The sequence below is a fragment of the Diadema antillarum genome, unplaced genomic scaffold (assembly GCF_040938485.1).
Source record: "Diadema antillarum isolate AM-2024a unplaced genomic scaffold, OU_Dant_1.0 scf00000016, whole genome shotgun sequence".
Lineage (NCBI taxonomy): Eukaryota > Metazoa > Echinodermata > Echinoidea > Diadematoida > Diadematidae > Diadema > Diadema antillarum.
In genome coordinates this window covers 1,250,650-1,278,580 of record NW_027270905.1, presented here as the reverse complement: position 1 = coordinate 1,278,580, position 27,931 = coordinate 1,250,650, and the positions used below count along the sequence as shown (strand labels likewise).

The following is a 27,931-nucleotide window of genomic DNA, read 5'->3' as shown; positions in this document are numbered from 1 at the left end:
TGGTGCAGATGGTGGTCTGAGACTCTGATGTCATCTCTGATGGGTGCTGTTCGTTATTCCGAAGGGTCATTAATCCGAAACACGCAAATTCCCTATACCTACAGGTTTGTTAATCCGAAAATGAAAAAGGGTTCGTTAATCCCAAAATTTGTGGCGTTATTCCGAAGGTTCGTTATTCCGAAGATTGGCCAATCCGAAAATGAAATTCGGAACAATGAACCTTTGGAATAACGAATCTTAGGAATAAAGAGCCTCCGGAATAACGAATCTTAGGAATAAAGAGCCTTCGGAATAACGAACCTTCGGAATGACGAACCTTCGGAATAACGAGCTGTAACCATCTCTGATACCACCCAAGTTACCTACAACATGTCTCTTGCCTGGCAACAAAGCCAAAGGGCTTCATAGGGTGGTGAAGCAAGTCTTTCGATGTCTTCATCCTGTATCTTTGGCAAAAAATCACCCTCTGACCCCCTGAGGAAGTACTGAACACAATCAGATGTGGTTGCAATTAAGGCAGTTGCAGGACTGACATGCATCTTTAGCCTGAGAATCTTGCAAATTTGGGGCTGATGTCACCTGCTGCCAAATATCCAATTAAAGAGAGCTTTATAGACAATAGAAATGAAGAAAATCAAGTTTGCTCGATAATATCATGGCGTTACTCCTAAATTATATCATAACAAAGCGATGCAGGTTATTGTCCATTTAAAACAAGAACATCCTTCAGATAATGATCAGCACTAAATTTTAACAAACAATGTAGCTGCATGTTAGAAAAAAAAACAGCAAATTAGTTTTCTATTTCCACGTATATTTTTGCTATTCATTTTTTACAGGAGAATAAGAGTGGCGACCATTTTGAAGTTTTGCATTTAGAAGAATAAAAATGCATGTAGGCCCCTTATATTGTAAGTGGCACCCAGGATATATGTATTAAACATGCAACACTTTATAACAGCATAGGTACGGAACTGGAAATACAGTAAATTTGCTATATCCCCCATGCATACTTTTTGCCATTCATATTGTACATGAGCATAGGAATGGCGGCCATTTTGAATTGAAAATGAGCTTTAAAGACCAAATAAAACTTTATAAAATGAAAATTCAGTTGCAAATGCACATGAAGTAACTCTAGGAACAGAAATATACAAAATTTGGTGAAAAAAATGGTCACAGAATGCACATTATAGTGATTATCACGGCCAAATTAGCATATCTGGCGGCCATTTTGGATTTTTGCATTTTGCCGAAAATGCTCAAGGTTACGCGAGTGGCATCAATCGGATTTGGAACCAGCACCCTCGAATTGACAAGAAACCATCAAAAAACATTGTATATATCAAAAAACAAGGTTAGGTGCCTTCTAGCCTGGACTATATAGAAGTAGAACCCAAGCGTAAATTTGCCCAATTTGAGAAGAGAATGACACTCTCTCTATGAACACATTACCGGATTATCGGTTCTTCGGATTGTTTCCGGATTGCTTCGCAAACCGGCTTTGATGAAGCCTGCTATCAAGACTGCATTATGATTTTTCTCTCCCTTCATGTTGCTTCATTTGTTTCAAAATTAATAAAAAATTTGTACTTGAAAACTATAGTACAAACAAAATTACCTTTCTCCTTCTTATTTCGAAGAAGGTTGGTGAAAATCCTGGAAAAACTGTTTGTACGTAGCACATTACCAGTGTGAAGAACATGAAAGAAAAAGAAGAATAGCCTTGCCGCGAGCTAAGTGTTGTCAGCGTCGGTAACATGCGGCTCGCTTGATGCACATGTACGGCACGGCGTGTGTGTGTACATGTACATTTAATTGCACGCACTTCTGTCATCATTGTAACCCGTACCTCACACAGAAAGGCCTTTTATTCTACAACGTCGTCATTTTTTTCGTCTGCTGAGGTCATAAGAGTAGCAGTCTGACATCATGACACGGTAATTGTTATCATATTTGAATTTAGCTGATATAAATTTCCCTAGATTGGTCTCTTACCCGCAGTTTTCTATTATGTGTTATAAGTTTTGGTGGGTATTTCTCAGACTCTGCCCAGCCTGGTGCGGCGGTCGGTGGTGCGGTGTCTAAAGTAGGAGTCGAGTAGGGCCTAGTAGCTATAGATTTCTACAGTGTACACTACAGACACAGTACTAGTGTATCTGAGTGACAGGTGACCTGCACCTCGTCATAGCTAATGTTTATAAAAATGCATGTTTAAATCACATTACGACACTGAAATTCTATGAAATCCCACTCACATACAGGAAAAATGCTGAAAATTCCAATGGAATGACAAGTTCAGTGATCAATACCGGAAATTTGCAGCTATTGTCTGTTGACTGTCGTCAAACGCAAACGATGCGGAATAGTCTAGTTGTGCGCTAAGGAAGGGGCCTGCACCTCGTCAGGACGTCACCCCGCGTTCCCACTACTAAGTGTTAGGCCATGGCATAGACAGAGCATGTAAAAGACGTGCGGGTAACCGTGATGATACTAATATAACACGTATTCCTTGATGTAAATTTAAGATTTTCAAGAAAAACTGGTCGGTTTTCACCTCAGTTTGCTTCGTTGTGGTTTGACCGACATGTATGTCTAAGGTGAAAAACTTCGCATTTAAATAGCCATGAAATGAGATCAATTATCAGTAGATTGATACCTATAGACATGAAAAGTATTGAAATCAGCCGATTTTTTTCGTTTTCTTGTAAAAATCTTGCATTCTAATAACTTTTCGCTTTTGCGATTTTCCCATTGTAGTACTAGTAGCGAGCGCCCTAGCGGCCGCTAGCGGCTTCGATTCGCCGATCATCGTAAGTAGAGAGCTGAGCCAGCGCGTGGCGTCCGCGGGCAGTCGTAAATCACACAACACCCATAGCAACTCCCGCAGCAGCAACCGCGAAGCTCTTCTCGGGCTCCGATCGGGCAGCCAATTTCACTGAAACAGGCATTGCAAGGTCCATTTCGTGTACCGTTCTTGCCACATGCGCTAACATGCGCTCGATAAATTTTCCTTTATAAAAATCAGAAAACATTTCAATATTGAAAAAAGTGAAGTTTCGATACTGCTATGTTTTGTGCAATGTGGATTAAGTACAAAATACACCAAAGGTCACGACAAATAAGTGCGAAATTTCGACTTAGCATGCCGAACAGATCGTCCTCCTCGGGCTACTAGCGGTAGGTAGCAGACGCAAACCCACGTGCAGGATGGCAAAAGTAGTTCAGGTTTGTGATTCGAACATCATGTTTGCAACGATTTCCATCGTTCTGGCGGAAACGCAACTTCGACCCAGTTCCCCCCGCATAAAAATGGTTATTATCATTTTTTCCAGCTTGGTTTTCAAACTGATCTGGAAAAAATATATACAGGATTAATCAGTAAACATTTTGACTCACCTCTTCCACTGTTTCCTCCTGTTTTCTGGTTGTTTCCTCCACTTCTTTGCAGCACTCCCCAATTCATCGCTGCCTTCGTTTGAAAAATGACCGCACGAACGTCTATGGCAAGCCAAATGCATGCTCCATACAATCACTATATCGGTACACTTACGTGCAGTAAACGTGGTCGCTATGCTGATATCCTCCATCTATTTTCACCGAAGATCAGTGGCTGTCTTTACCGCTAGTGCTTGTCTTATGACCTTCACTTGACCGAAAGATCAGTCTCACCACTGTATCTGGTCGTCAGGGATATGTTCCGCGGAGACTGCATCTGGCTTCACGGAATCCCCTCCTATACAGACTGAAGGCTCTCCTCCTGGCTCCTGTGGGGCTGCTCTGCCCGCTATTGTACGCGCACGGACCAAACGTTACCATTTAACCCCAATTTCATACAGCTTTTTTACATTCAAATAAGTTAGACATGACATGTATGAATATGATGTACAATAATGCAGCAATATTTGGGGTAACTGCAACCAGCCCGAACGCGAAGCGTTCAGGGTGCGCATTGTAGGATTTGGGATCTGGGAAGGCATAGTATTGTGGCTAATTTTCAACTTAAATACTAAGAAATGTATCAATTTGAATACATACCGATGTAGTCCAGTTATTGACAACAGGATACAGGGAACGTGTGGTTCCGCTAATAGTCCATTTCTGTCCAAATCGATGACTTTAAATGCTTTGGTCAGGAGGGATCTGCGAGAAGACAACTGCTCTGTAGGACGGATTTGAAACCTGTGCATTGGCACTAGTCGGTAGAAGTGTGGCCTTTTGACCAGGCACTCTTGCTGAGCGACATCAGCTGGCGCCTGATTGCTCTCTGCTGGTGTGGGCGCGTTTCACTCAGACCCTTTCGCTCGCCACGACACAGTGCGCAGCGAAAGAGCCTTGTTCAAAGGCTAAAATCATCGCGACTCATATATAAGTCTTATAGAGTCTTATAAAGTCTTATAGAGTTATACAGATAATTATCTTTTGAGTTTTATTTAATTTAGATTTGCACACTGCACAACCGGATGTTTGCTCATTACATAATGAAAAAAAAATGAATTATTTGTAAATTATATGTTTATTTAATGGAAAGTATATATGAAATAATATTATAATTTTGATGTTTATATATCGCATTTGGGAGTCTGCTTGTGCACCATATATGCGTTGGGCAGAGGGTCCTGAGTGCGGCAAATGAGGGATCTAGGTCTGTGTGCGCGACCGAGAAGCCTGCTCAATGTAACGAGCCGGGCTGATCAGAGTTTGCCATCAGCATGCACCAGAACTTATTTGCCCAAACCGTATAACAGCAGACACATAGCGCGCAAAAAAATTGTAAAAAGTAAAAAGTTATTATTTCCTTTTTAAATTTATTATATGTAAAATAATCATGTTATAAAGATGTGTTTTATTTTGCCATCTTTTTTGTATCCTCGTGGAGCGTCTTTCATTCATCACTTCACAAATGATGAGGATCACCATAGAAAGTGTAGAAAAACTGTAGTCGTAACATTGCCACCCTCGTTCGCAATCTGCTTTAATTATCAGTTACCCTCTCTTCAAGATAAAATCTGCTGATCAGTTTAGGAACGTATGTTACCAGTATGTTTTTTTTATTTTCCATGTAGATCTCCGATTCTAGAGCTCCACTGATGCGAAATAAAGATTAGATCCTCTGAAAAACGTAATATTTTTTCCCATGGTGCATATGATTACACTTGTTAAGTCCTACTTGTTTTCTTGAAGTGAACATTCAAAGAAAATTACCATTTTGCACAAATTTATATGCTATGTGTATGCTAGAATCTTGGAAAGGACAAAATGTAAGACTTTTGCTCATTTCACAATGGGGAATGCAACAAGGGCAAAGAGAAAATTCGTATGATGTCTGCAGTAATGCAAGCACATCAGATGAATTTGGGAAAATTTGGCAAAGCTTTTACTGATGTCATTAAATAGACCAACCTAACCACCAGCAGATGACGTGCCGCAGCTAAAACACAATCATATACATGCATTCATTGCTACTAAAGAAGAATTTAAATTACGCTAATTGTGATATTCTTCGAAAGAAATGGTGGACTCTAAATGAAATATGTATTTTCTCTTTTAAAACAATATGTATTTTAAGTACTCATTGCCAAACACCCAAAAAGTAGAATAACTAAAATAAAAAACAAAAACAAAAACATGCATCTGCCATTTCTTTCTTTGTTTCTTTCTTTCTTTTTTTGTTATCCCTTGTACACGTGTAACTGCATAATTCATTTGTGATCATTACACAGATCTAAGACTACAGCTAGACGAGGTCGTGGCGGTGCCCCAGGCATGAGGGGCCCTCTTAGGGGCCCAGGAGGACCAAGGGGAATGTAAGTATCTATCTCTTGGTCTCTTGTGTGACAGACCCATGCAAAACGTTTAGCAAACCTTTTTGAGTTTGACGTCCTGCCTCCGACCATCATGCCCCAACCTTCATCCGGAGCTGGATACCCTTAGGTTTTCAGTTCTATGGGGAATTCTCTAATTGTGCCTCGTATTCCACCCATATCCCTCCAGTGGTTCTCAGAAATAAACCTAGCATAGCAAGTACATGTATGAAGAATCAACACCAGCCATCTAGGCCAGCTTGTAGTTAACCTGACAGCTAACAGCTGAAAGTATTCATTGGCTCAAGTCAATTCTTGTAGACTTTGTTGGTAATTGAAAATCTTCCAATAATTGCATGTGGGGGACCTTTGCTAATATGGATTCTCTCTTCCTTTTTTTTTTCTCCCTACAACACTGATCAAAAGGGACTGACACACCCATTCAAAGAGGAAATAGTATTGACTGAACATGACAGAAATGAATTATTGGTCAACTTAACTGAGATTGCTACTATGCTAGTCAATGTAATTGATGTTGAAAGTACACAACAGATCAGATTGCAATTGTGGTATTTTGCTGCACATGATACAAAGAGCAAAATTATGCTGAAAGTGAAAAAAACAGACACTTTCAGCGAGTTGAGTACTAATAATTTGATTCTATATTTTCAGGTGGCGGGCACCAGCGTTCATGCCTCATGTTCCATTTGACCTTGTCCAGGTGAGATTTCCTGAGATTTTTACTTTTATTCAATGGACTGAAAATGAATGACATGTAGCTCACATACACTGTAGTTTGTCACGGTTTGAGAGCTGCATATCTTAAAGGCAGTACACTTCTCGCGAAAGTGCTCATTTCATCTAAATATTTCATCAAAATACTCTCACAGTCATTAAGGAAGTTACAGCGGGTAATTTGGATATAGTGAATGAGACTCGTTAACTTTCAGGTGAAGGTCTTGAGTTCTAATCCTGATTTGATTCAGGAGTATAAGTGGTTGCCTGGCAGTGCTAAGGTGATCATAATGGCTGGATCCTGTGGTAGAACAGTGGTGACACTGACGAGGTCCCCAATAGATGATACAATATTATATTATATTAATTCATATCAGAAAAGTTTTATGTGCATATGTTTATACTACAGGTGTATGGTTTAATATGTGCTTCTATGCCTACCTAGAAACCATTATGACTCGGGCTGTAGGATTTACATGCAGGCTCTTGCTTAACAGGAGTAATTATAAAAGCTAGGTCTTAAAGGACAAGTAGTACATGAAGACATAAAGCCAGAATCTCTTAGTGCTTCTTGATGAAATGCAAAAACTTAACTTTTATGTCACCTATCATGAAATGAAGAACTGCATCTTTTCCAATTTCCTCTTATTTGGAATGTGCTCTTTCCTACAGTGTGAAGGTGCTTTCCAGAAGGTGAAGCCATCATCCAATACTGAAGACACTCCCCTGCAGATGGTAAGGTCTAACAGTACATGCACCATTTCCAGATTAATCATTTCCAGTCCAAGGGCAGTTCACATGAAAAAAAAAATAGTCCAACACCATCCAAACTGTTTTGTGGTGGTTGTCTTGTAGCACAAGTGTGCTTATATCGGCGTGTCTTAATTATTGTGAACCAGGCCAAAGTAAACGAGGAAATTCTGGTCAAGTTCAGAAATGCCAATAATACTGAAGCTTAGGGACAGCTCCTTTTTATGCAGTGGCTTGAATAGTAATTGAAAATGATTTAATCAATCATCATTACAGAAGAAGCGAAATCATTGCCTTTTTCAAAATATCTATGATAAAGTCAGGTGTAATTATTTTCTTTGCATTATTTTCCTTTCTCAAATATGCAGTCAGCTGTTATTACCCAGGTATCTACATACCTGTCAACTGCTCACATTTAATAGGAATATTTTATTCTTAGGGAAGAAGAAGCTTCTTATAGACCGATTCAATTTCGATGGCCTATTCACCTACCGCCGCTAGCGGCGCTATAACGGCCGCCATAACTGGGGGCCAACGGGGGCTTCCGCGAGCTAGCTACCCAGCGAGTTGCACTTGCAGCTAGCAGCCTAGCGTACCCATCGCGCATAGTTAGCCGGGCCTGGCCGCTGCGCCGCGGCCGGCGACCGCCGGCGCCGCGCTAATACAACTTGTATTATAATTGTGATTGTTTACTCACTGTGTGGAAAAGTCATTCAGCGGCTTTTAATGCCCTTCTTTTGGACAAATTGAATGATTCAGACATATTGATCTACTTTGAAAGCTTCAAAGGAAGGATCAGGAAAACACATCGTGCAGTTGTTTGGTACACAAATAACAGAAAAATGGAAATGGAAACTGCACGGCAGTGTGTGAAATTCAGACACCGCTGACGCATAATAAATCAAGGCAAAATTAAAGACAATTAAGTGAAATACAACGGTATAAAAATGCACAGATTTCGAAACAAACTATGTCTACTAGATTCTCTATTTAATTAGGTTATCACTGCATATTCGTAAAATATGTTGTTCATCTTAGAAGACAAGTTTAGATCAAAGATCAAAGAATTTGATAATTCACTGATTTTTTTTTTTTTTACAAATCCTTCGTGTCCTACTTGCCAAAGTTAGAATACACTTCCTGGCTAGACTTTATTATTATGACAAACATTTTACAGCCTATACTACAGCTAAATAAATGTTTCAAGATGCGTTAAATTCTTATATTGTTTGCACTTCTTCAATGTTCAGCACTGAATTAACCATAGGCCTATTCAATTTTGGCCTGGAACTCTGAATTTGACTTTTGATAAAGTGATACTTATAAATATTAAATCATGGATGGTGGCAAACATCCGTTTCATAATCATACTAAGAAAGTATGATTTAAAAATCACTTTTGTAGATTATGATATTAGGCATTGGCGTGATGTTATGCAAGGTTACTTAGACCTAAAACAGTAGAAGTTTTGGTTGTAGACATCAGGCGACGTAGTCGTTTCGTAAGTTTAGGCATATACAGCCTATCAGAAACGCCTAGATTTATATTCCGTTTGTTTTGCTTAGTTAGGCTTGCCTGAAGTTATCGACAACCGTCGTGTAGGGACGGGTTCTAGAAGTCAATAGGTCTAGGTCTAGTCTGGACTCTTGCCTAGATTTCTAGACAAGATCTAACGTTAGACAGATTGTACCCTGCTGGCCCGACACTCCCGAGTAAAGCCTAGCCTGCCCTAAAATTAGGTTAAGTTAACTGATAGCTTGCAATTTATTGCGCCATATCTAGCTCAAGATTCTTATTCATTATTTGTATTTAATTATATATCAGTTAACTTGTCAACAGCCTAGGCTTATTAGCAAGACGTCTGCCTGCGCCTAGCAATAATTCTCCCCAGCGGTTTTTATTCTCTTCCACAAATGTGAATCTACGGGGCTTACACGCGAGTACCCAAGTCATCGCCAAAGAAATAGTCTACAAACATTTACGGATCGTGCCGATATTTACCTTGAAATTCAAGTTTTGGCTACAGCCGTATGTCATCTACCCATTCGCTCATAGTCGGTATAAGTTGTTTAATTTTTTTTTTTAATTAGCTAGCGAAAAAAAAAAGTAGACTCTTGTTGTCACAAAGCCAGATGCGTCGATCGCTGCCAGCGCCAGAGATAGCTAGCTGGCCGGCTGGCGCCGGGTGGTAAAAGCACTGGCTGCCGCTGGCACCCTTGCTACGCACGCAGGGCGCTTGCCGACCCAGCCTTTTTGGCCCCCAGTTATGGCGTCGCCTTAAGAGGGCGCACTTCCATGAACAGTCGCTTGAATCGGTCTATACCCTTGTGTTCCTGTTTTTGTCAAAACCTGCTAATAGTGATGTACATGGGATTTAGGTGAAAATTCCTGCTTTTACATTATTTTCTCGTAGTTGTTTCTATTTCCTGAATTTTAGGGTTAGCATAATGTTTCTATGGAAAATTGACTATTGAAAATTGTATAGTGCATGCCATTAGAGCATGTGAATCACTTTGCTATTAAATGGAATATGATACAAAGTTTGTGCCTCTATGATTGTCAATTTGTCAAACAGTTTCTTATCATGAGTATCTGGTTCTGCATACCTATCTATGTAGTTCTTTCCACCATGACCCTCCTCAAATTTTTATGTGTTTTTTTTTTTTTTCTGTATGGCAACCAGAGTTTGCTGGAGAAGAATACAGAACTGACGCCAGGCACCACGGAGCAGACAGCAGTACTCAACCTTGTCACCAAAATCAGCTCAGTACTGGACAACCTGATGGTTGCCCCACCAGCCAACTTTGAAGTGGTGAGTAACCTCTTGGTTACACTACTTTATGCCCTCCTTGGCCAATTGTTCCCAATCTTGCATGTGGGAACATAGGATAATGTTTTTAAGAATAGAATGAGAGATGTTTCCTCTCCCCATGACCATTCGTTTACTTGTCCCAGGTTTGTCTGAGGCTAATCATTTTTCGCTGTCTACCTGAAATTCCCACATCTAGTCATTATGAGTGTAGGTCCGCCAATGCCTAAATATTGTGTACAGTTGAACCTCTCGTATCCGGACAAGTCGGGACCGGGGCTCATCCGGATAAGGGATTTGGCCGGATACGGGAGACTCAATGCTTCATACATGTACATATACATACACATGTACTGATGTAGCCCATTGTAGTACCACATGTAGTAATGTGTATACTGCAACCTTTTCATTGTTACGTTTGGGGATGTTAATATGTCTGAAGGTAAGCAATTTGGAAGGTAATTTGATGTAATGTATGTTAATCATGTTGGAAGTAATATGTTATTCATGTGTGTTTGTATAAGAGTTCTCAAGGATTTGGGAATCCCCCTTTCCTCCCATAATTATTTTTAAAAAATCACAGCGAGATTGCGTCCGTATAATAGAGAGATCCGGATAAAGGGAGGCCGGATAAGAGAGGTTCAACTGTATTTTGAAAGAGCAGAGAAAAAGAGTCATTACATATGATTTTACAGTGATATACTGGCATATGACAAGATGATCAAAGAGGCAGTATCTGACTTCTTCCCTTAAGCTGTCAATGCTGCTGTTATAGAATCTTGATGACCTAAAAATTGTATCAGTCATTTGGTACCACATGTGTGTCAGTTGCAGGATTTTCATACTGAGTAGACAAGTTTGTCTATCCGTGTTTTGCATCATTTGAATAATGTTCACTTTCTATAATAATGGATGCAAATGAAAGCAAGAGATCAGTGAACAGTGGCCTTACCTGCCAATGAGTTTGACATTCTCTTGAAGGTGGAAGGCAGCACAAAGTTGTTATTGTGTGGAAATAAAAAAGGAAACAGAAAAAGGGAAATCTACCTGAAGAGTTTGATTGTGAAATAAGTTAACTGCATTCTTGTTAATGTGATATATTTGCTATTCAATTTGCTAAAAAACACACACAAAAAGTTTGAAAATGTGGGATTTTTTACTCATATCTTCAAGAATATTTCTAGTTGTGTAACAAGTGAGGTATCACTGGGAAGATTTCATTTTGCTTTATCTGATGATGAACTTACTTCAAATGTTTAAAAATGGCACTTACCCTGTTTTGCGATCACATGTAATACAATATATAAGAAATATAAACATTCAATCCTGATGCTCTATATAACCTCGTGCATTATCATTTCACCTTTTTGACAAATGTTACTAGAGTATAGAGGAGGTGAGACAGGTGGGCTCCTTCAAGAAGGGCACCATCATGGCAAACAGCCCTGTGGCAGATCTTGTGGTCATCTTCAAAACTCTACCCACAAGTAAGTATCATGTGTAGAGCCAACTTAGGTGACCCTGCATCACAAAATCAACAAAAAGTCACCAGACATGGATTTTTAGTTAAGAGCAGATTCTGAAAGAGCCGACTTTAAGCTTTAAAATGATGTATAACTCAATTCAAATGGACTCTCCTATTCTATCTAAATATTTGAAAGAAAGCACATACTCCTGAAAAGTGTGAACTGAAAAAAGAGACTCTGAAGTACAGAGTCCATTCAAGCGCTTAATCTTTCCCAAGCTGCGCTAGCTGTGCGATGAATGGGGACAAAAAACAGGATGTAAACCATTGGAGCAACAACAATAAAGGGATTATCAGATAAACCCTATTCTAACTGGGCTATTTGAGACCAAGTTTTTACTGTGGGTGGGGGGTCAATTTGACCACCCCTTCATATCTCAGCCGCTGATGGCGCAATCGCCACAAAATTTTGCCTGAACATAGAGACGGATGTCAACTACAAGATTACATGGTCATACAGTAGAAAAATATTGATTTTCTATGTTTGGTAAATTAATTATGCAATTTTATGCATGAAATCATTTTTTCACCTGTAATTCCATTAAAAAGATGGAAGGATTGCTAAATTTTTGTGTAAGAATTCCTCAAGACACATCGAATAATTTTCTTGTAAAAAGGATTGCACAATTAAAATCAATTTCTTTTGCTTTTTATTGTTTTGTTAATTTCTTATGTATTTTACTATTTTTCGACCTTTTGTTTTGTATTGTTGGGGTTTTTTTGCCAAAATTTGTTGCAGGCACTTTTTAAAGCTTATCTACATTAGAACTGATTAATTTCAATATGTAAAAATTGAAATAATCTAATTTATATCAATTTAACAAAAAAAAAACACAATTTGCATTGGATTTGCACACGATATCATGAATTTGAGCTATATTCGGTTTTGACATGCATATGCAAAACATTACGTAACTTCAGAACGGTGTACCCGGACGTCGCAAATTTGGTCTCAAAATTTGCGGGAGACTTCAATAAAAAAAGTCAAGAAACGACATGGCAAAATCTGAGCTCGGTGCGGAATCATGGCACAAAATGTCGAGGGGGGGTCAATTTGACCCACCTCCCCACAGTTAAGATAGGGTTAAGCCAAAATTGAGCATGCTTTATTAATACATTCTGTCCATGATTACTGCCAACTTTCAAAGGAGTAGCATTATCCTTTCTTTTAAGTTATTAGGGTTGAAAATTAAGAATGTGCATGGGAATTTTAAGAAATGAAAAGGGGATTCCTTAAGACACACCTTATCACACTAATCTAAAAAAAAAAACAACAACAACAATCTCAAGAAAGATGACTAAAACCACATTTACCTGTTTGTTTTATGATCCCAAACTTTAGCACAATAAAGAAGAAGATTTGCTCTTTCAGAAAATATGAACAACTTAAAATTGGCTAGGTTGACCCATTTCACCTATTTTCAGCCTTACACAAAATCAGTGCGTGCTACTTTTTGTTGGTTTTGTGATGCACGGTCACATATGTGACCAGCCAGGTCAAAGCCCACAAAAGTCGCAGATTAGGATGCTTTGGAATGAACCAAAAGATGTCATTTCGGTTGACTCTTAATTTTAAAATTTGTCTTACCTGAAAAAAAAGTTCTACCCACTGTCATAATTTTGTAGCTCAAAACAAAACCCAAATTGAGATAATTGCAGCTTTTTCTGTCCCCATTTTTCTTTTTTCATTGATACTTCTGCACAGTACACCTCAGTGACCCTAATCTTTAAATTCTCTTTTTCTCTTTTCTATGAAACTGCACCTCCTAACTCTTTTCTATATCAATCACTTTTGAATAGGTTTTGATTACAAATACCAGCATTATAATCAGTGCAAGTTTATTAATGTATAAGAGACCATAATTGAAATTCTAGTTAGTGGAAAGTCATGTGCATTTGTCTTTCTAAACATCAATATTTTGCTGTTGTAGAATGACATACAAGAACTTTCCCTCCACTGCCGACTCCAGGATAGGCCATGAAACGCATGAAAAGGAAAGGCTTCATCACCAATATCAATGATGGAAAAAATGTATTAAAAAATGGATGGACCTCTCTCTCCTAACAATGTAGAACTTCTTGAGAATTTTAGCTCAGAAAGCAATCAAATATAAATGATTGCAAATGCTATATATTTACGCAAAAACTTGGACGTCTGAAATCATTCATCAAGGCATTAGCCATACAGCACCCTCTTTCCAATGTCTTGTGTTTCACTGTAGTTTGTACAGTGTTCATGGTATCAACACATGCTTATTACATTGTGAAAATTCCCATACATTAAAATGATTCATTTTCATTGTATAACTTAGTCATTTGGAATCTTTCCAAAGAATTTCATGTGCTAAGTGTGTTCCTCCTAATGTCTGTTTGTCTGTTTGCTGTACAGTTCATGCTCAATTGTTTCTCCATGCCTGCTGTGTTTGGTTTGATGGCTTATAATTCTACCTAGTCAACACACCCGTCTTCCTTGCAATCGTAGACTTGTATCTCTGCATGTTATGCTCCCTTGCAGAGATGGGAGATGCTGACATAAAAGTAGGACCATTGCCTTGAGCCAACTGAATCAGTCATGCTTGTACACCTGTCGGTACTGTATGATGTACTAGTTCCTCTTCTCTTCGATTTCTGTCTAAATCTTAAATAGTGGAGGCTGTGATGGCGCTGGGTAACCGTGTAGTAGAAGGCGTGAAGGAGACGGATCCCAAGGAGGTCCTGACGATGCTGGCAAACGACGCTGGATGCGAGATCAGCAGTTCCGACGCCACTGTCAAAATCCTCGTCACTACCATTCCGCCCAACATGAAGAAGCTAGATCCAACGATTCACTGTAAGTTAATTCAAAGGGATGTGGAATGCACCAAAGCACACGCAGGCACATACACACACGAACACACATACACATACAAAATATTTCCTCACATATTCTACACTCTCTTTGGCTTACATTAAAAACCCAAGTGTATGCACAAGATTGATTTTTTTTAATTACTTGTGTGATTTTTGTGAAGTTTTTTACTTTCTGGTGTAATTTGGATTTGAATGCTGTTTGTGAGTTTCTCATATTATGGAATTAACTTGTTTGTTTTGTAGCAGGGAGTTTCTTCCTGACATTTCTGAAGACATAATTATTCTGAGGGTATTCCATATTTCCAGTAGATAATTTTAAGGTTATATTCTTTCAGGTGTTGGAAACCATTGTCTGCTAGGAATTGATCGGCCATAAGTTTACTCACATAACATTTTGGGGGGCTTGAGATAATTATTTCATGTTTTTTTCCCATAAGCCTGCCAGTACACAGACATGTCTTACTTATCTCTTTCGTGCCAAACCCATGTGAGGGAGCCAAGTTTGCAATGACTTGATTACTTGCCTACAGAAAGTTAATGTAGGTACTGGTATGAGGAGATCTTGCTTTGTCTCTGGTCTTACAGGCATGATAAGCGATAAACCATAAACATGCAATGCAGAGTCAACAATTTACAATAATTATTAGTTCCCTTTAAGGTTTGGAATGTTTTGTGTCATTCCAAATGTGTAGATATTGATCTTCGGACTGCTGGTTGGCTATCACTGCTTGGAAAGGTGTAGTGATTTTCCTGTGAGGCCATCTCCTAGATCACCAATAGAAATGTGATGTAACTTGAACATCAGGGCATTGAGCAATCACAAAAACAGGACTTCTCGGGTGCCCTCCTTTGATTTAGTGTGTGGATTCATAGGGAATCCCCTAAAATGTTAAGACTATCTGGCAAGCCACGTTTTGGCTTGGTAGGTGAAGACACGCCTTGAATATTTTCTTCTGAAAGTTGACACACTTGGATCAGATCACTGCGGAATGACTCTATGTCCTATTTTGATTTCTCGTGATGAAAATAGACACGGATTGTTGACATGCATTTGTTGTATCAGTGATTATTTCAGGCTGAAAGTAATCCGTGTCTGACCGTGAAATCGCCCAATATTGCCTTCTACCTTCTAGTCAAGTTCGATCTTCAAAGTGTGTCGGCATGGGTCTTACGAATTACACATTTGCAGTCAGTTGTGAGCATTTCTAAACTAGATCAGCCCCCCACAATCACTCGCTGACACTTATGATGGATCGACAGGCTGGCAAGTGGTTGGTGTTACTTTCTTTTATTTTCCCACTTGCTTTAAAACATGAATTTCCTCTGGGAAACATGTGACCTTCCAGGAAAATGGATATAAAGAGACTCTCTTGTGCCTTTTAAATGATCGTGGTTTCCTCCATGATCGATGCAGTATTCCACCATGTGTGTAACCACAGTGTATGCATATTTCATGAGGGTATACAATGTACATATGATGTGTCCCAGTGCTGCACATGTTGAAAAGCTAGCTCAAGAAATGGGACACATTTTTTTCTTTAAAAAAAAAAAGGAGCTACATTATGAAGATATTTGTGTATGACATGGGCAAAGTGTATGCTCTTGTTTGAAAAAGGGGAAAAAAGAAGAAGAATATGATGATAGTTTATTTCAATAGCAATGCTGTTTGAATGAGAGTGTGCATAAATTTGTCACTCTGTCACATTTAGATACATAAATACTGGGTAAGTTTCTCACTTCCATGTATTAGATGGGTATTCATGCAGGATTCACATCAAGAATGAACTCTCATTTCAGGTCAATGTACTTGTAAATGACGGAGTGATAAAGTGTTATAGTGAATGCTTTATGGTCTATCACAGTTGTTGATGTACAGTGGCCACTGCTTAGTTAGGAGGACTTGTCAGTAGATACTTTGTCACAATTGAGCAACTCACAATGAAAAGGGGTCAGAAAATAAGTCATCCATATGTTTAACAATGTTTAAGAAATTGGCCCCTATGATCCATCACAATATAACATGTTCTTGTACACACGTATTACACATGAGTTCAGGCTACCTATTTACATGTACATGTATGTACTACTTGTCTGCCATAAGCGATGACAAGTTATTGCCCATAAGGTAAATCTTGTTGGAGACATTTTTAATTTTCTTCCTTCAGTGAGACAAATTACATGCAATATTATGTTTTGAATAAATATCTGAGGAAAGAAAATTTATCCCATCAACAAATGACTTAACCTGTATATATATGCCATAATGACATGCCTAGGAAACAAGATATTGTCCTGCAGGGCTATACACTTACTCATTTTTTCTACTGGTCCGAAAGACAGGTTGGTCCAGTAGATACCCAGTTTTTCCATGTTTTACTTGTCCATTCCTGAAAACGTCACTGGTGTGACAGTGATTTTACTGGTCAGGGACCGTTGGACTAGTGCCAGTGTACAGTGTTGTGTCCTGTTCTAGCAGTAGTCCTGGTTGTCTGAGTCCTGACTTAACAGTGGCAGCTGTATTTGTGGTGTTGGCCAGCTGTACACTTTGATGCATCAGCCACATTTCGCCACTAAACTAATCTATCTTTGTCTGTTTGTGTGAATAGTGCCAATGAAGACCATGCAGAGTGCCCTTGCAGCTATTCGCCATGCTCGATGGTTTGAGGAGAATGCCACAAACTCAGTGTGAGTATCTTCTTTCCATCATCAATTTGAAAGAACCTTCTCGTGGGAAAGTAAATCGTCGATAGAGACATTTCCTCATGCATAATGTAGTAATGGCAGCAGACAGACTGAAATATCAAATGTTTCTTTTTCTTTTTGCTCTAATGGACAGTTTTTAGTAATGATCATACAGATGAGAAGCAAATCTAGTCTATGAGTAAAGAGGTAAAATGTCAATTCTGCAATACATGTGCAGGCTTGACTCCACTGGTTGGGGTAATAGTGATATGTTATGAAATGCCTGGAGCATGCAACATAAGTGAAATATGCTGTATCCTATAAACAAAACAGAACAACAACAAGTGTATTATTATTGCCATTGATATCAGTGCTTACTTGTTTCTTTCAGTGTGAAGGTTCTTATACGAATCCTCAAGTATCTGAAGACACGCTTCCCTGGATTTGAGCCCCTTAATCCATGGATGATTGACCTCCTGGTAAGTGGACTTGTCCCTTACTTTAATCCTCTTGGGACCATTACCTCAAAATGCCATTCTATTTGTACTTGATGGTCTTGCTCTTATCCCTGATTTGTTTGAATCAAATTTTCTCTCATACTCTTTTTTTTTTTTTTTGTACATCCTGGCTAGCATCTATGTAAGGAACAAACTGGCCATGCGATGTACTCATGTGCATGGTCTTTCTTTGAGCGTAGACAGATGGTATTATAATCGTAAAATCTTCAGTAAAATGATACCTGTGTGGTGGTGTAAGAATCATGGAACCATTGCACCATCAGAAACTGAAAAAAAAAGTGTTTCAATTTCAATTTTGTTGGGCAGAATTGACCTTAACACTTTGTCGCCATGCTTCTGGTAGGCTGTTTGTGTATGGCAGACTAACACTGCATACTCTTGTAGTTGGCACAGTTATTGTTCTCATTTGCACAGATCATTCTTGTCCTACAAGAGGGTTATTGTAGTCTTCAGTACTAAGTCACCTTCAAAATTCCTCGTGGCACTCTGCTTCTTACTCTGAAACAGTCACTCAGTTGCTGAGCTCAGTTTATCCTAAAGAAGACAGGAACACAGAAAACTCTATCTGAGTTTGATGCCTCTGACATTTTATGAAAATTCTATTTCATACTTTGACATTTCTTGTGGTTTGGAAGGGCTTGCCTCCCGAGGGAATTCTCCTTTTGCAGCAGTTACACGTAGGTTTTTTTAAAGACAGAAAAACCTGTTCTCATTTCAGAATTGAGGCAGTCTCACAAACTTGGCGAGTGTGTGTATTCTGTGTTTATGCAATGTTATGGAAATATTCAATTTGGTCAAAGTTAAAGCCACTATTTGCCATCTGCAGATTAAAAAAAAAAAGCAAAAACAGCTTTAGTGCTTTAAAATAGTTCTCTAATAAGAGTTGGAGATAGAAACAACCAATAAAAAATGTCAATCAGTACAATCACTGTTAAGTATTGTTAAATATACAAAATGTGAACAATGGTTTTATCGAAATCATTTTTAGAATAAACCATCTCCAGTTATGGTTTCTTTAGAAAATTAGGGATATCTCCTTGTATTTGTGGCTTTAATGCAAGATTTCCGTATGGTTTAGTGTTTTGTGATACACCTGTACAACTGAAGTATTCATATGCATCAAGTGTGATAAATCAGGCATTTTTTAAATCACTGCTCTCAGTGGTAAATAGTGGCTTTAACAGCTTTGAAAAGTAGGACAACACAGAGGAAGACTGAGTAATCCTTGTAGCTAATGTTCTCCCCTCCCCCTCTTTTTTGCTTCTCTGCCCAGGCACACTACTGTGTGATGAACAACCCCACCCACACCCCACTCCAGATCAGCCTGGCGTTCAGGCGCTGCCTGTCTCTCCTCTCCGCCGGCTTCTTCCTGCCCCGGTCCGTCGGGATCATTGATCCGTGCGAGGGCGGCGGCGTCCGAATCCACACTTCGCTCTCCCTCGAACACCAGGTCAGCCCCAGATATTGGATGGGTGGGAGGATAGTGATGACCAGAAGAAGGAGAAAGTCAAGTTGCTATGTATACTCTTGTTACCAGTTTAGTGGTTTAGTTTTCAATCCCTACTTGATGCAAAATATGTATGTTGAAAAAAAAAGTTGAAAAGGGTAGGCGTCTCTCGTAGCTTAAATATCAAGGTGTTTTTTCCGTAAGCGGATCTCAATATTTTATTTCTGGTGGGAATGTTATGAAAAAGATATTTGCTAATAAACAAATGTGAGGCAATGTGCAAATTGGAAATTAAAGATTACCAACCACTGAAGAAAGAAAAACAGATTTAATTTGCTAAAAATGATGCCATTTTATCTAGATGCATACAATCTTGCCAGCTCTGGATATTTCTGCAGAACATGTTTATGCATTGAGTGTATACTATATACAACATATATTTCACAAGGACTCTCTTTTGTGAATTGGGGAGTGGTTAAACTCGTGATCGAGAAACACAGTGACTGAATAATAGATGAATATTATTCCTTAGCAGAAGAAAACTTAGTTATTTCCCAGTTTGGAGACTAGACAGTGCATTTGTATTATAGAAAACCATATATTGTTGCTAATTTCACTAAAATCAGTAGACTTGCTTAAAAAAATAAACTTGAAAACACTACAAAATATACCACATGTACTTAATTCAGTGGATAATGAACTGTATATGGTTTCTTTGCATCAGTACACACTCTTCAGTAGATCAGTTACACAACTCAGCCAGGCGGAAAATACTGAAGCAATATTTTGGCAGCACAGCCAGAATTTTATGATTTTTGGCTAGTCCGACGTGATTTTGGGTGGCCAATGGCCAGCGGACCATCGCCAATTTCGAACCCTGGTTACACAACTCAGGGAAAATACTCCAGCACAGCCTTTATGGTCATGTGAAGGAAATTTGCATGTGAAAAAGGAACTGGGTACAGGACATTTAGGATATGTGTGTTTGTGTGTGTGTGTGTGTGTGTGTGTGTGTGTGTGTGTTGTGTGTGTGTGTGTTTGTGTGTGTGTACACTGTATGTGTCACTGTTAAGCTGGTGGTTTGTTATAAATATTAAATCCATACCCATTTGTAAAATGGGGTCAGTTCACATTTGATTAGAACACAGTAAATTACCCTCATCACTGCCAAGGAGCTGTGACTCCTCAGTGCATATTACTTGAAGTGTATGTAAGAGTTAGTGGATAACTTTTTTTAATGAGAGAATCTGCAAAAGAGTTATCCCAAGGGAGTAATAATGATGATGATGATAATGATATGAATTTATATTATGCTAAATCCGCTCTGTAGAGTGCATAAAGCGCATACATACTGTTATTACCCCGGTCTCTGGATACGTTTGATTTCCCGCCAGCACTGACAGTGCTCACTTTCCACTTCTTTGGGAGCATTCCAGCCAGTCGCCATTTTACAGGCACACACATGCTGATCAACCAACATAAACATTCCCATCGTACTGGGTACCTATTTGTACTCCTGGGTAGAGAGCAGCAATATGTACAAAGTGCCTTGCGGAAGGGCAAACGTGTTGGGCTTCGTGGAGCTTGAACCCACGAGTACTGTAAATAGAAAGACACTGACCTGAGCAGAACTTGAGCATGGGCAACCCTCTCACTCCCATCAGCAACTTGTTTACTCACAATATCAGTGGCATTTTGTTTTACCAGTCCTGAGAGAGTTAAGACCCGATAGTGTGTTGATTCTTGGACGGCCCCATTCATTTGCTGCCCACTGGGGTATATTAAAAAAAACCATGAATAGCACTGGTCAGGGAATATGTACATTGAAGCCTACGTTCATCAGTAACGGTCCACTCCAGTCAAGATTTTGCACCTGCGTAACTGTGTACTTACGCAAAGATCGGTGATAAAACTGTACACAATTCATTACCGGGATTCTCAAATACATTCAAGCTGGGCTAGTCTTCCCAATCCATGGTGTCCCCACACTACAGGATGTTTAGATGAGAGCAGGAGGGATTTTTGAGTGATGACTATGCCACATGCATAATGTGATAGAGAGAAAAAAAAAATGACAATGAAATAAAGTTAGAAAAGTGCAGCATTTCCTCTTTACCTGATGAGACTGAATGCAGAATCACTTTGCTCGTCTCAGAATAATGCAGTTTAGAACACATATACATGTACACGCACATATAATACATACGCACATACATACACGTATTACATACATACATACATACATGCAGTACATACATACACGTACTACATACATACACGTACTACATACATACACGTATTACATACATACACGTATTACATACATACATGTATTACATACATACATACATACAAGTTCAAACATAAATGCATACATTCAGATGTACATAATTTCACCAAAGGGGCTCTTAATTCACCCTTCTCACGTGGCTTGGAATGAATGTGTCATACGTAAACACTTGAATAACACATATAAATGAACTCTTTTCTTTTTTAAAGGAATTGCACAATTATTTTGAGAGGATAAGATAGCATTAATAGATTCAATGGAGATAGAATTCGTGAGAAAAAATTTGTTAACAGAGATTTTTTGTTTCCAAGGGAGTCTATGGATGGAGATTGTCTAATGGAGGGAGAAGATAAAAACTCCATTATTTGGAGAAGATGATGAAGCGCAAAAATGAGGGAAACGATCGCTCCCAAATTTTCTCTTCTCAGTACTGCCTTTTATGTAGATTAGCGCATATAGCATGGAGGGACTATTGCCTTATTCCTCTTCTTTTTTGCACCCTGTAGTTGTAACAGAGGGATAATCTTCATCAGATCAGAATCTGTTCTTATGATTACCCAGTCCTTGGGCAATTATCTCGATAATGGCCATGGATTTCCTACCTATTCTCCCATCTAGATTAAAAAAATATCCTTTTCTTTTTTGAGTCAGAAACTGGATTCAGTTGCAATTTAGTTTTGCACTATCTCCTGCAACAGAAAGAAAATTTGTCTACTGGTATAGTTTGGTAATTATTTTGTGCTTCCATCTATGTGATTATGATTGTAGAAGTAATATGTGATAAGGATTTAGGAACATTCTTAGTGTGAATAACACTATGGAGACTGTACACGTAAGTCATAAGTAAAAGTAACAACATGGAAAAGATAACACATAAATAAGTTTCCATGGAGCAGTTTGGTAGGAAGTGAACTTATTATTATTACAGTTCCTATACGTCAGAACAGAAAAGAACTGTATGCAAGTAATTTTTGTCATCATATTCTTCTTACGTAACTATGTTTTGCATGTTTGTGTTTGGGGGTGCACATGTATGCATGTGTGTAAGCTTGTAGCTTTCTCTATTCTTGGTTAGACCTTTACCTTCATGATTTGACCTTTACCTTCATGATTTGGAAAACATTGGCTCTTTTCCCTTTAATTCACCAACACAGTATAACCAATTACACATTCCGTGAAATTCATGTTCAGCTCTTCAATTCCTTGAACAATGCCTTCATTAAAAAATAAGAACAAGTGTAACTTGGATGGCAAACTACACACTCTTGATTTCAATAGTAACCATGCAATATTAGAAAACCTGATAAAGTGATTATAGTGTCTGTGATTGATTAAAAAAAAAAATGAAATTGACATTCCAATGTTTGTTTTGTTTGTTTGTATCCTCAGGACCAGGTTGCCTTCACAGCACAGACATTACTCAGAGTCTTGAGTCATGGTGGACACAGGAAAGTTCTGGGCTTCGAAGGGGACGCTGGTATGTATCCCTCGTGTGTACAACTTTGCCATACACATCATTCAAGCTTATTTATGTGTGTTACATCTTTCCTCTTTGAGTGAGTGCCTTTTATCGTTGATATATGTATTTTTTCTGATAATTTTTCTCAAATCTGTTTTAGTTTTACATCTTGGATAGATTGATTCATTGTCTTCAAAGTATTTCATTTTATGCAAATATTCGCCGTGCTGAGGATTTATCCTAACCTGTGTTGTAATTTGTCAAGCCATTCATCCATTCATCTGTTCTGTCATTCCATCTGTCTATCCTCTTCTTCATACTGTCATCTTTCTATTACTGTAAAAGTGGATATTTTCGTGCGACTAATTTTTCGCGCTTGGCCGGGTAAGAAGAGTTTCGCATGTTTTTAATTCCATGGAATCAAGACGTCGCGCACAGGAACATATGGCCAGCAAAAATATTCGCGTGCTTTTATTTTCGCGCTAGTTTCTGGTTGCGCAAAATGCGCGAAAATTTCAACTCTGCGAAAATTTCCACTTTTACAGTAATTCGGTCTTTCATTCTCACAAACCCTCCTGTTCTGTCTGCATGGGGTATTTTTTGACTGAATATGAGTAAAACATAAACATAATACCTGTCAGATTTCTCTGTTTGACACAATATTTCTGACTTTTGATGTGAGAGGAACCCAAACTATCAGGGCAGGTACCTTCTGCCAATTGAGGTGTGGGAAAACTGCAAGATATTATGTTTGGAAGCCCTTCTCATGGTCTTCTTTCCTTCCTCAGGCAAATTGGTGGTTGCAATTAATGTTTGGTTGGTGATGTTGTATCTATAAGAAGCATAAGAAGAAACCGAGTTACAAATGATTGACAAATTTGCCTTCAGCAACATACAGAATGTAAGCACAGATTATTCAGTGTTTCAGTAGTAGTCATGGTTTTAAAAAAAAAAAGTCTTAGGCAGAAAAATTATAATTTTATTGAGATATCAGGTGATTTAGTCCAGCCTGAGTATGTAGGCCCATGTTTTGTTTTGTTTTTTCCTGGCCACTACCAAAAAACACAGAAATAAATGTTTTTTGCATCAAAGGACAATTTATCAGTCAGTTGCAATACAAACTGTCAAAAGAATTCTTGAATTTGAATGCCATAGTTCCTGGAATACTGTTAACAGTACTGCAATCAATGTAATTGTAGAGGGATTTAAACAAACAGACTCATGTATTGTACAGTTGCATGTACAGGCTATCAATAAACATGACACGAAAGGTCATATAGTGCTGCAAATTTTATTCAAGTTTTGACTTCCGGTGGAGCTACGTGTATGCAGTGCAATTCTGTGCCTTGTTCAAATTGGCTTCGATAAATAGAGTAGAATACATCCGGCAAAATGGCAGAAGGAGAGTGTTTTTCAATATCAGTAAAATCTCTCATTTTGATTGGTGGAGAAGCTCTCGTCACTGAGTGTTACTATGGTAATTGCCAGAAACTGACAAGTTTCTCAAAATAAGGAGATGAGTCATCTACTTACATGTAATCAATACAGCAGATATGCATCCAATATACTTATGTCTATTAAAGCTCTTCTCAAATCCTTTTGACAGCTACCCCAAATGCCAGGGATTTGTTTAAATTGAAAGGGATGATGCCATGCGGCCGCATGGGAAGAACTGCCCTCTTAGAGAGGATCTGAGTTGTGCTATAAAAGTAATTTGAATCTTATGCAACTGATCTTTGCAAGAAGTAGTCACACTTAAACACCAGTAAATAGCCATAATTTGCATTTTCATTATTTTGAAAACAAACCGAAATCAAATGACATGTCCAAGGTAAATAGATATATACCGTACAAGTAGGCGTATTTGTTTGAGAAATAAAGAAGTGTGAGTCATGGCTTAGGTTTGAAAAGGAAAATATAGCAAATGCTTTGATTCAGAGCAAGCCCATTTATGACTCTTCTGGTATGCCTGGAAAGTCCTGAAAATGGGGAATTATATTCCCATATGTCCCCTCAAATAAGAGTGTTTCCACACTCAGATTTCAGTCTGCATGCAACCTGCATCTCAGTGGTGCTTGACAAATGAGTATGAAAGTTTTGTGTAGGTTTTTATGCAGAGATACCTGCAAAGGACAAGTATCAGCACGGCTGCTACAAGTGCTGAGTTTAGGAGCCGTTGGTATCAATAGGTCTTTTCATCAATTTGTGATGATGTATGACATCCACTTATACATTCTACTCTGATGACAGAATGCTAAGAATGACCCTAAAGAGTCATTGTGAGCATGGTCCGTGTTGGCTTTGGCACATTTATACGACCCATGCGCATCACATTCGTTCATGATATGTGCTGTGCGCTGAATGTATAATGCTGAGAGTCCTGCTACTGCCAAAAAAAGAAAAAAAGAAAAAAAAAAGAAATTTAATGGGCGCTGTCTCTAGATGTGGCATTTTCAACCCCCCCCCCCCCCATCCTCACTGCTGTGTCCACCTCCTTCACTAAATGCAGGGTGTCATCACCTCCTTTTGATGATGTCACAGCCATTCACAAGTACTTCACAGCTTTGTGAATCAAGTACAGCGTTGCGCCCATGGCAACATTGGGAAAGTATGTGATTTGTGATCCATGACAGCTAGTGTTTTGGACATGGTGAGATAGAGTGAGTGTCTCATTCATCTTGGCACAATCTAAAAAAAACAGCTCTAATATTTCAGATTTACCAGTGTCTGTGGACTCCTGGGGGAGTGTCTGGGAATGCTCGTGTTGTGCCCGGAGTAAGTGGGCTAATGGTGTCAATTAATGAATGCAGAGTGATAGATGAAACAGGATTGAGCAGGGGTAACAAAGGAGGTGTGGTTGTTAGCAAACTTGGGGATGGAGGGGTCGGGGAGAGGGGTGAAGTTTTTGTGCTCGTTGGCATCATAATATTGGCTGGTTTCACGTGTCATGGACAGTCAGAGATAAGATCGACTAATGGCAGTCATGAAGAGGGACAGTGATCAAGGTTGTCATACTTTTGGTAGGAGGGAGCTGAGAAATGATATCTCTCGTGAAATATCAAAGGATGATAAATCAGAGCTACAAGGAATGGGATGTTGAGATCGAAATCCATAGCCAATGCATAACCTCAGGCTACAAATAGATTGATTTTGGAGCGGGGGGGGGGGGGGGGGGGGGGGGCAGAGGGGATGATAACAACTTGAGATTTTATATATTACCCTTCAGAGAACCCAGTGGTACTGGTACTTTGGACCCCTGTTCAATGTCTGCATCAGCATGTGATTGTTCTACACAAACCTCAAATTCCTATGTTTCTGTTAATGTCTACATTAATGTAGATTGTGATTTTTTTTGTACATACTTTAGCTTATGCATGTACTGCAACTTTCCAAGCTAATTCTAACCAATTATACCATCTGCTTTAAGTTCCCTTAAAATCTTGGCCAGGACCAAAGTCATGCACACACACCCCGATGTTACAAATGGCAACAGTCCTGCACAAAGACCACTGGGAAACGATAGGGATAACTTGGCTTTAATGTCAGCCACAGACACTGGCGTGTTGTTACAGGTTGTCTTTACCAATTGATGAAGGAAGCACTCAGGCCTATTGGCTGATGGAGCAAAAGCGAAAGCGACTCCGCCCGATCATCCTGCTGTCAGGTCTTAATATACAGTGATGGCAGTATGATCGTTTTCATCTTCCCCAGGGGGTTGGTATCATTCACCCTTTTGATATCACATGTGTGTGTGTGTTTTTGCTTGGGACTACCACTTCGTCGAGTTTGTATACAGTCTGCTTTTCCTGAAAGGAGAAGTATGTTGTTTTCTTTCCTTCCTTTTTTTTAATGCTTGAATTGTAACTCCCCCCCCCCCCCCCCCCCACGTTGTACTTCTAGCAGCAGTGCTGATTTTCCTGGTAAAATGGACTTGTGACAATAGTACATATACCTGCCACTAAAAACCAGAACGTAGTTTGCAGAAGCACTCAAAATCTATCTTGCACCATTTGGAATGAGCTTGCAATACATAGAAAGGGTCTACCAAGGAACTTAGAGAGCTGACACAATTTGCCAGGATATTGAATTGTTCTGGAGTATTTGAGACCGAAAGCGTACAATTATAAAAGTTGAAGTACCCGACTCTATTCCTGAAGAGCCCTCCTCGTTGAATAGTGGGTAGGTAGAATGTTATGTGATGATCTGTCATGCTTTAGCAATCATTTCCCAACAAGCTGCATGTGATTCACTCTAGCGCGGAAGATCGATGGATATTGCTGTGGCCCGATTTGATGATTGTTGATGATTACGTAAAATATAAAAGAAAAAAAATTAAGTGGCAACAATGATCAGGTATGTTGCGATATATGAGGCTGTAGTACTTCTGACAAACCCTTTGGCTAATATTTCACATTTTCGTCATTACCCAACTGAAATTACGTTATCACAGCATTATTTCACACATTTCTTTAATATGCATTTATATGTGTAAATTTTTAGAGCAAAAATCTGCAATGCTGCAGGCATATGAGAACTATGTCTTCCATTTGATAAACTCATCCAGTGTCTATAGATAGATACCATGGAGTTTTCCTGTTATGACTTCGCTTGACCACAAATTGCTTTAGTTGAATGAGATTGTAACATACAACTGCATAGTCTGTACCTTCTGTGTTTGATGTAATAAAATGCTATTATGCTGCAGTCTTCTCAGACAGCAATTTTTACCTCCACCAAGGAAAGTGGTTATGTTTTCATCAGCGTTTGTCGTTTGTCTGTGTGTAAAATAACTCAAAAATTTTGAATGGATTTGGATGAAACTTACAGGGAAGGTTGAGAATGGCAAAAGGAACAGATCATAAAATTTTGTAGTGATCCGGGAATTTTTATAGATTTTATGAAGGATTTTATATATTTTGGCAGGTAGGGTCAATGAACTTTGGAGTTCAAGCTGCAGATTTTTTGAGGTTTGCGTATGCGCACCTAAGTGCGTGCTGCAGTTTCTGCAAGGGTGAGGCGCACAGCGCAGCTTGAAGTTGATGATGTAATAAAAGGCTTCTAC

The 27,931-nt window shown here is 38.9% G+C and overlaps 1 protein-coding gene across 1 annotated transcript in view; it reads left to right on the top strand.

The window, feature by feature from the left end:
- The first annotated feature begins 1,841 nt into the window (after positions 1–1,841).
- Positions 1,842–27,931, top strand: part of LOC139725152 (interleukin enhancer-binding factor 2 homolog) — a 91,931-nt gene continuing 65,841 nt past the window's right edge. The window contains exons 1-11 of the mRNA XM_071636245.1: positions 1,842–1,940; positions 5,724–5,807; positions 6,477–6,525; positions 7,212–7,274; positions 9,973–10,101; positions 11,483–11,585; positions 14,271–14,453; positions 17,080–17,158; positions 17,547–17,634; positions 18,947–19,123; positions 22,800–22,887. Coding sequence (XP_071492346.1) covers positions 1,933–1,940; positions 5,724–5,807; positions 6,477–6,525; positions 7,212–7,274; positions 9,973–10,101; positions 11,483–11,585; positions 14,271–14,453; positions 17,080–17,158; positions 17,547–17,634; positions 18,947–19,123; positions 22,800–22,887 — 1,051 coding nt within the window. The 5' untranslated portion in view covers positions 1,842–1,932. The remainder of the gene's footprint in view (positions 1,941–5,723; positions 5,808–6,476; positions 6,526–7,211; positions 7,275–9,972; positions 10,102–11,482; positions 11,586–14,270; positions 14,454–17,079; positions 17,159–17,546; positions 17,635–18,946; positions 19,124–22,799; positions 22,888–27,931) is intronic.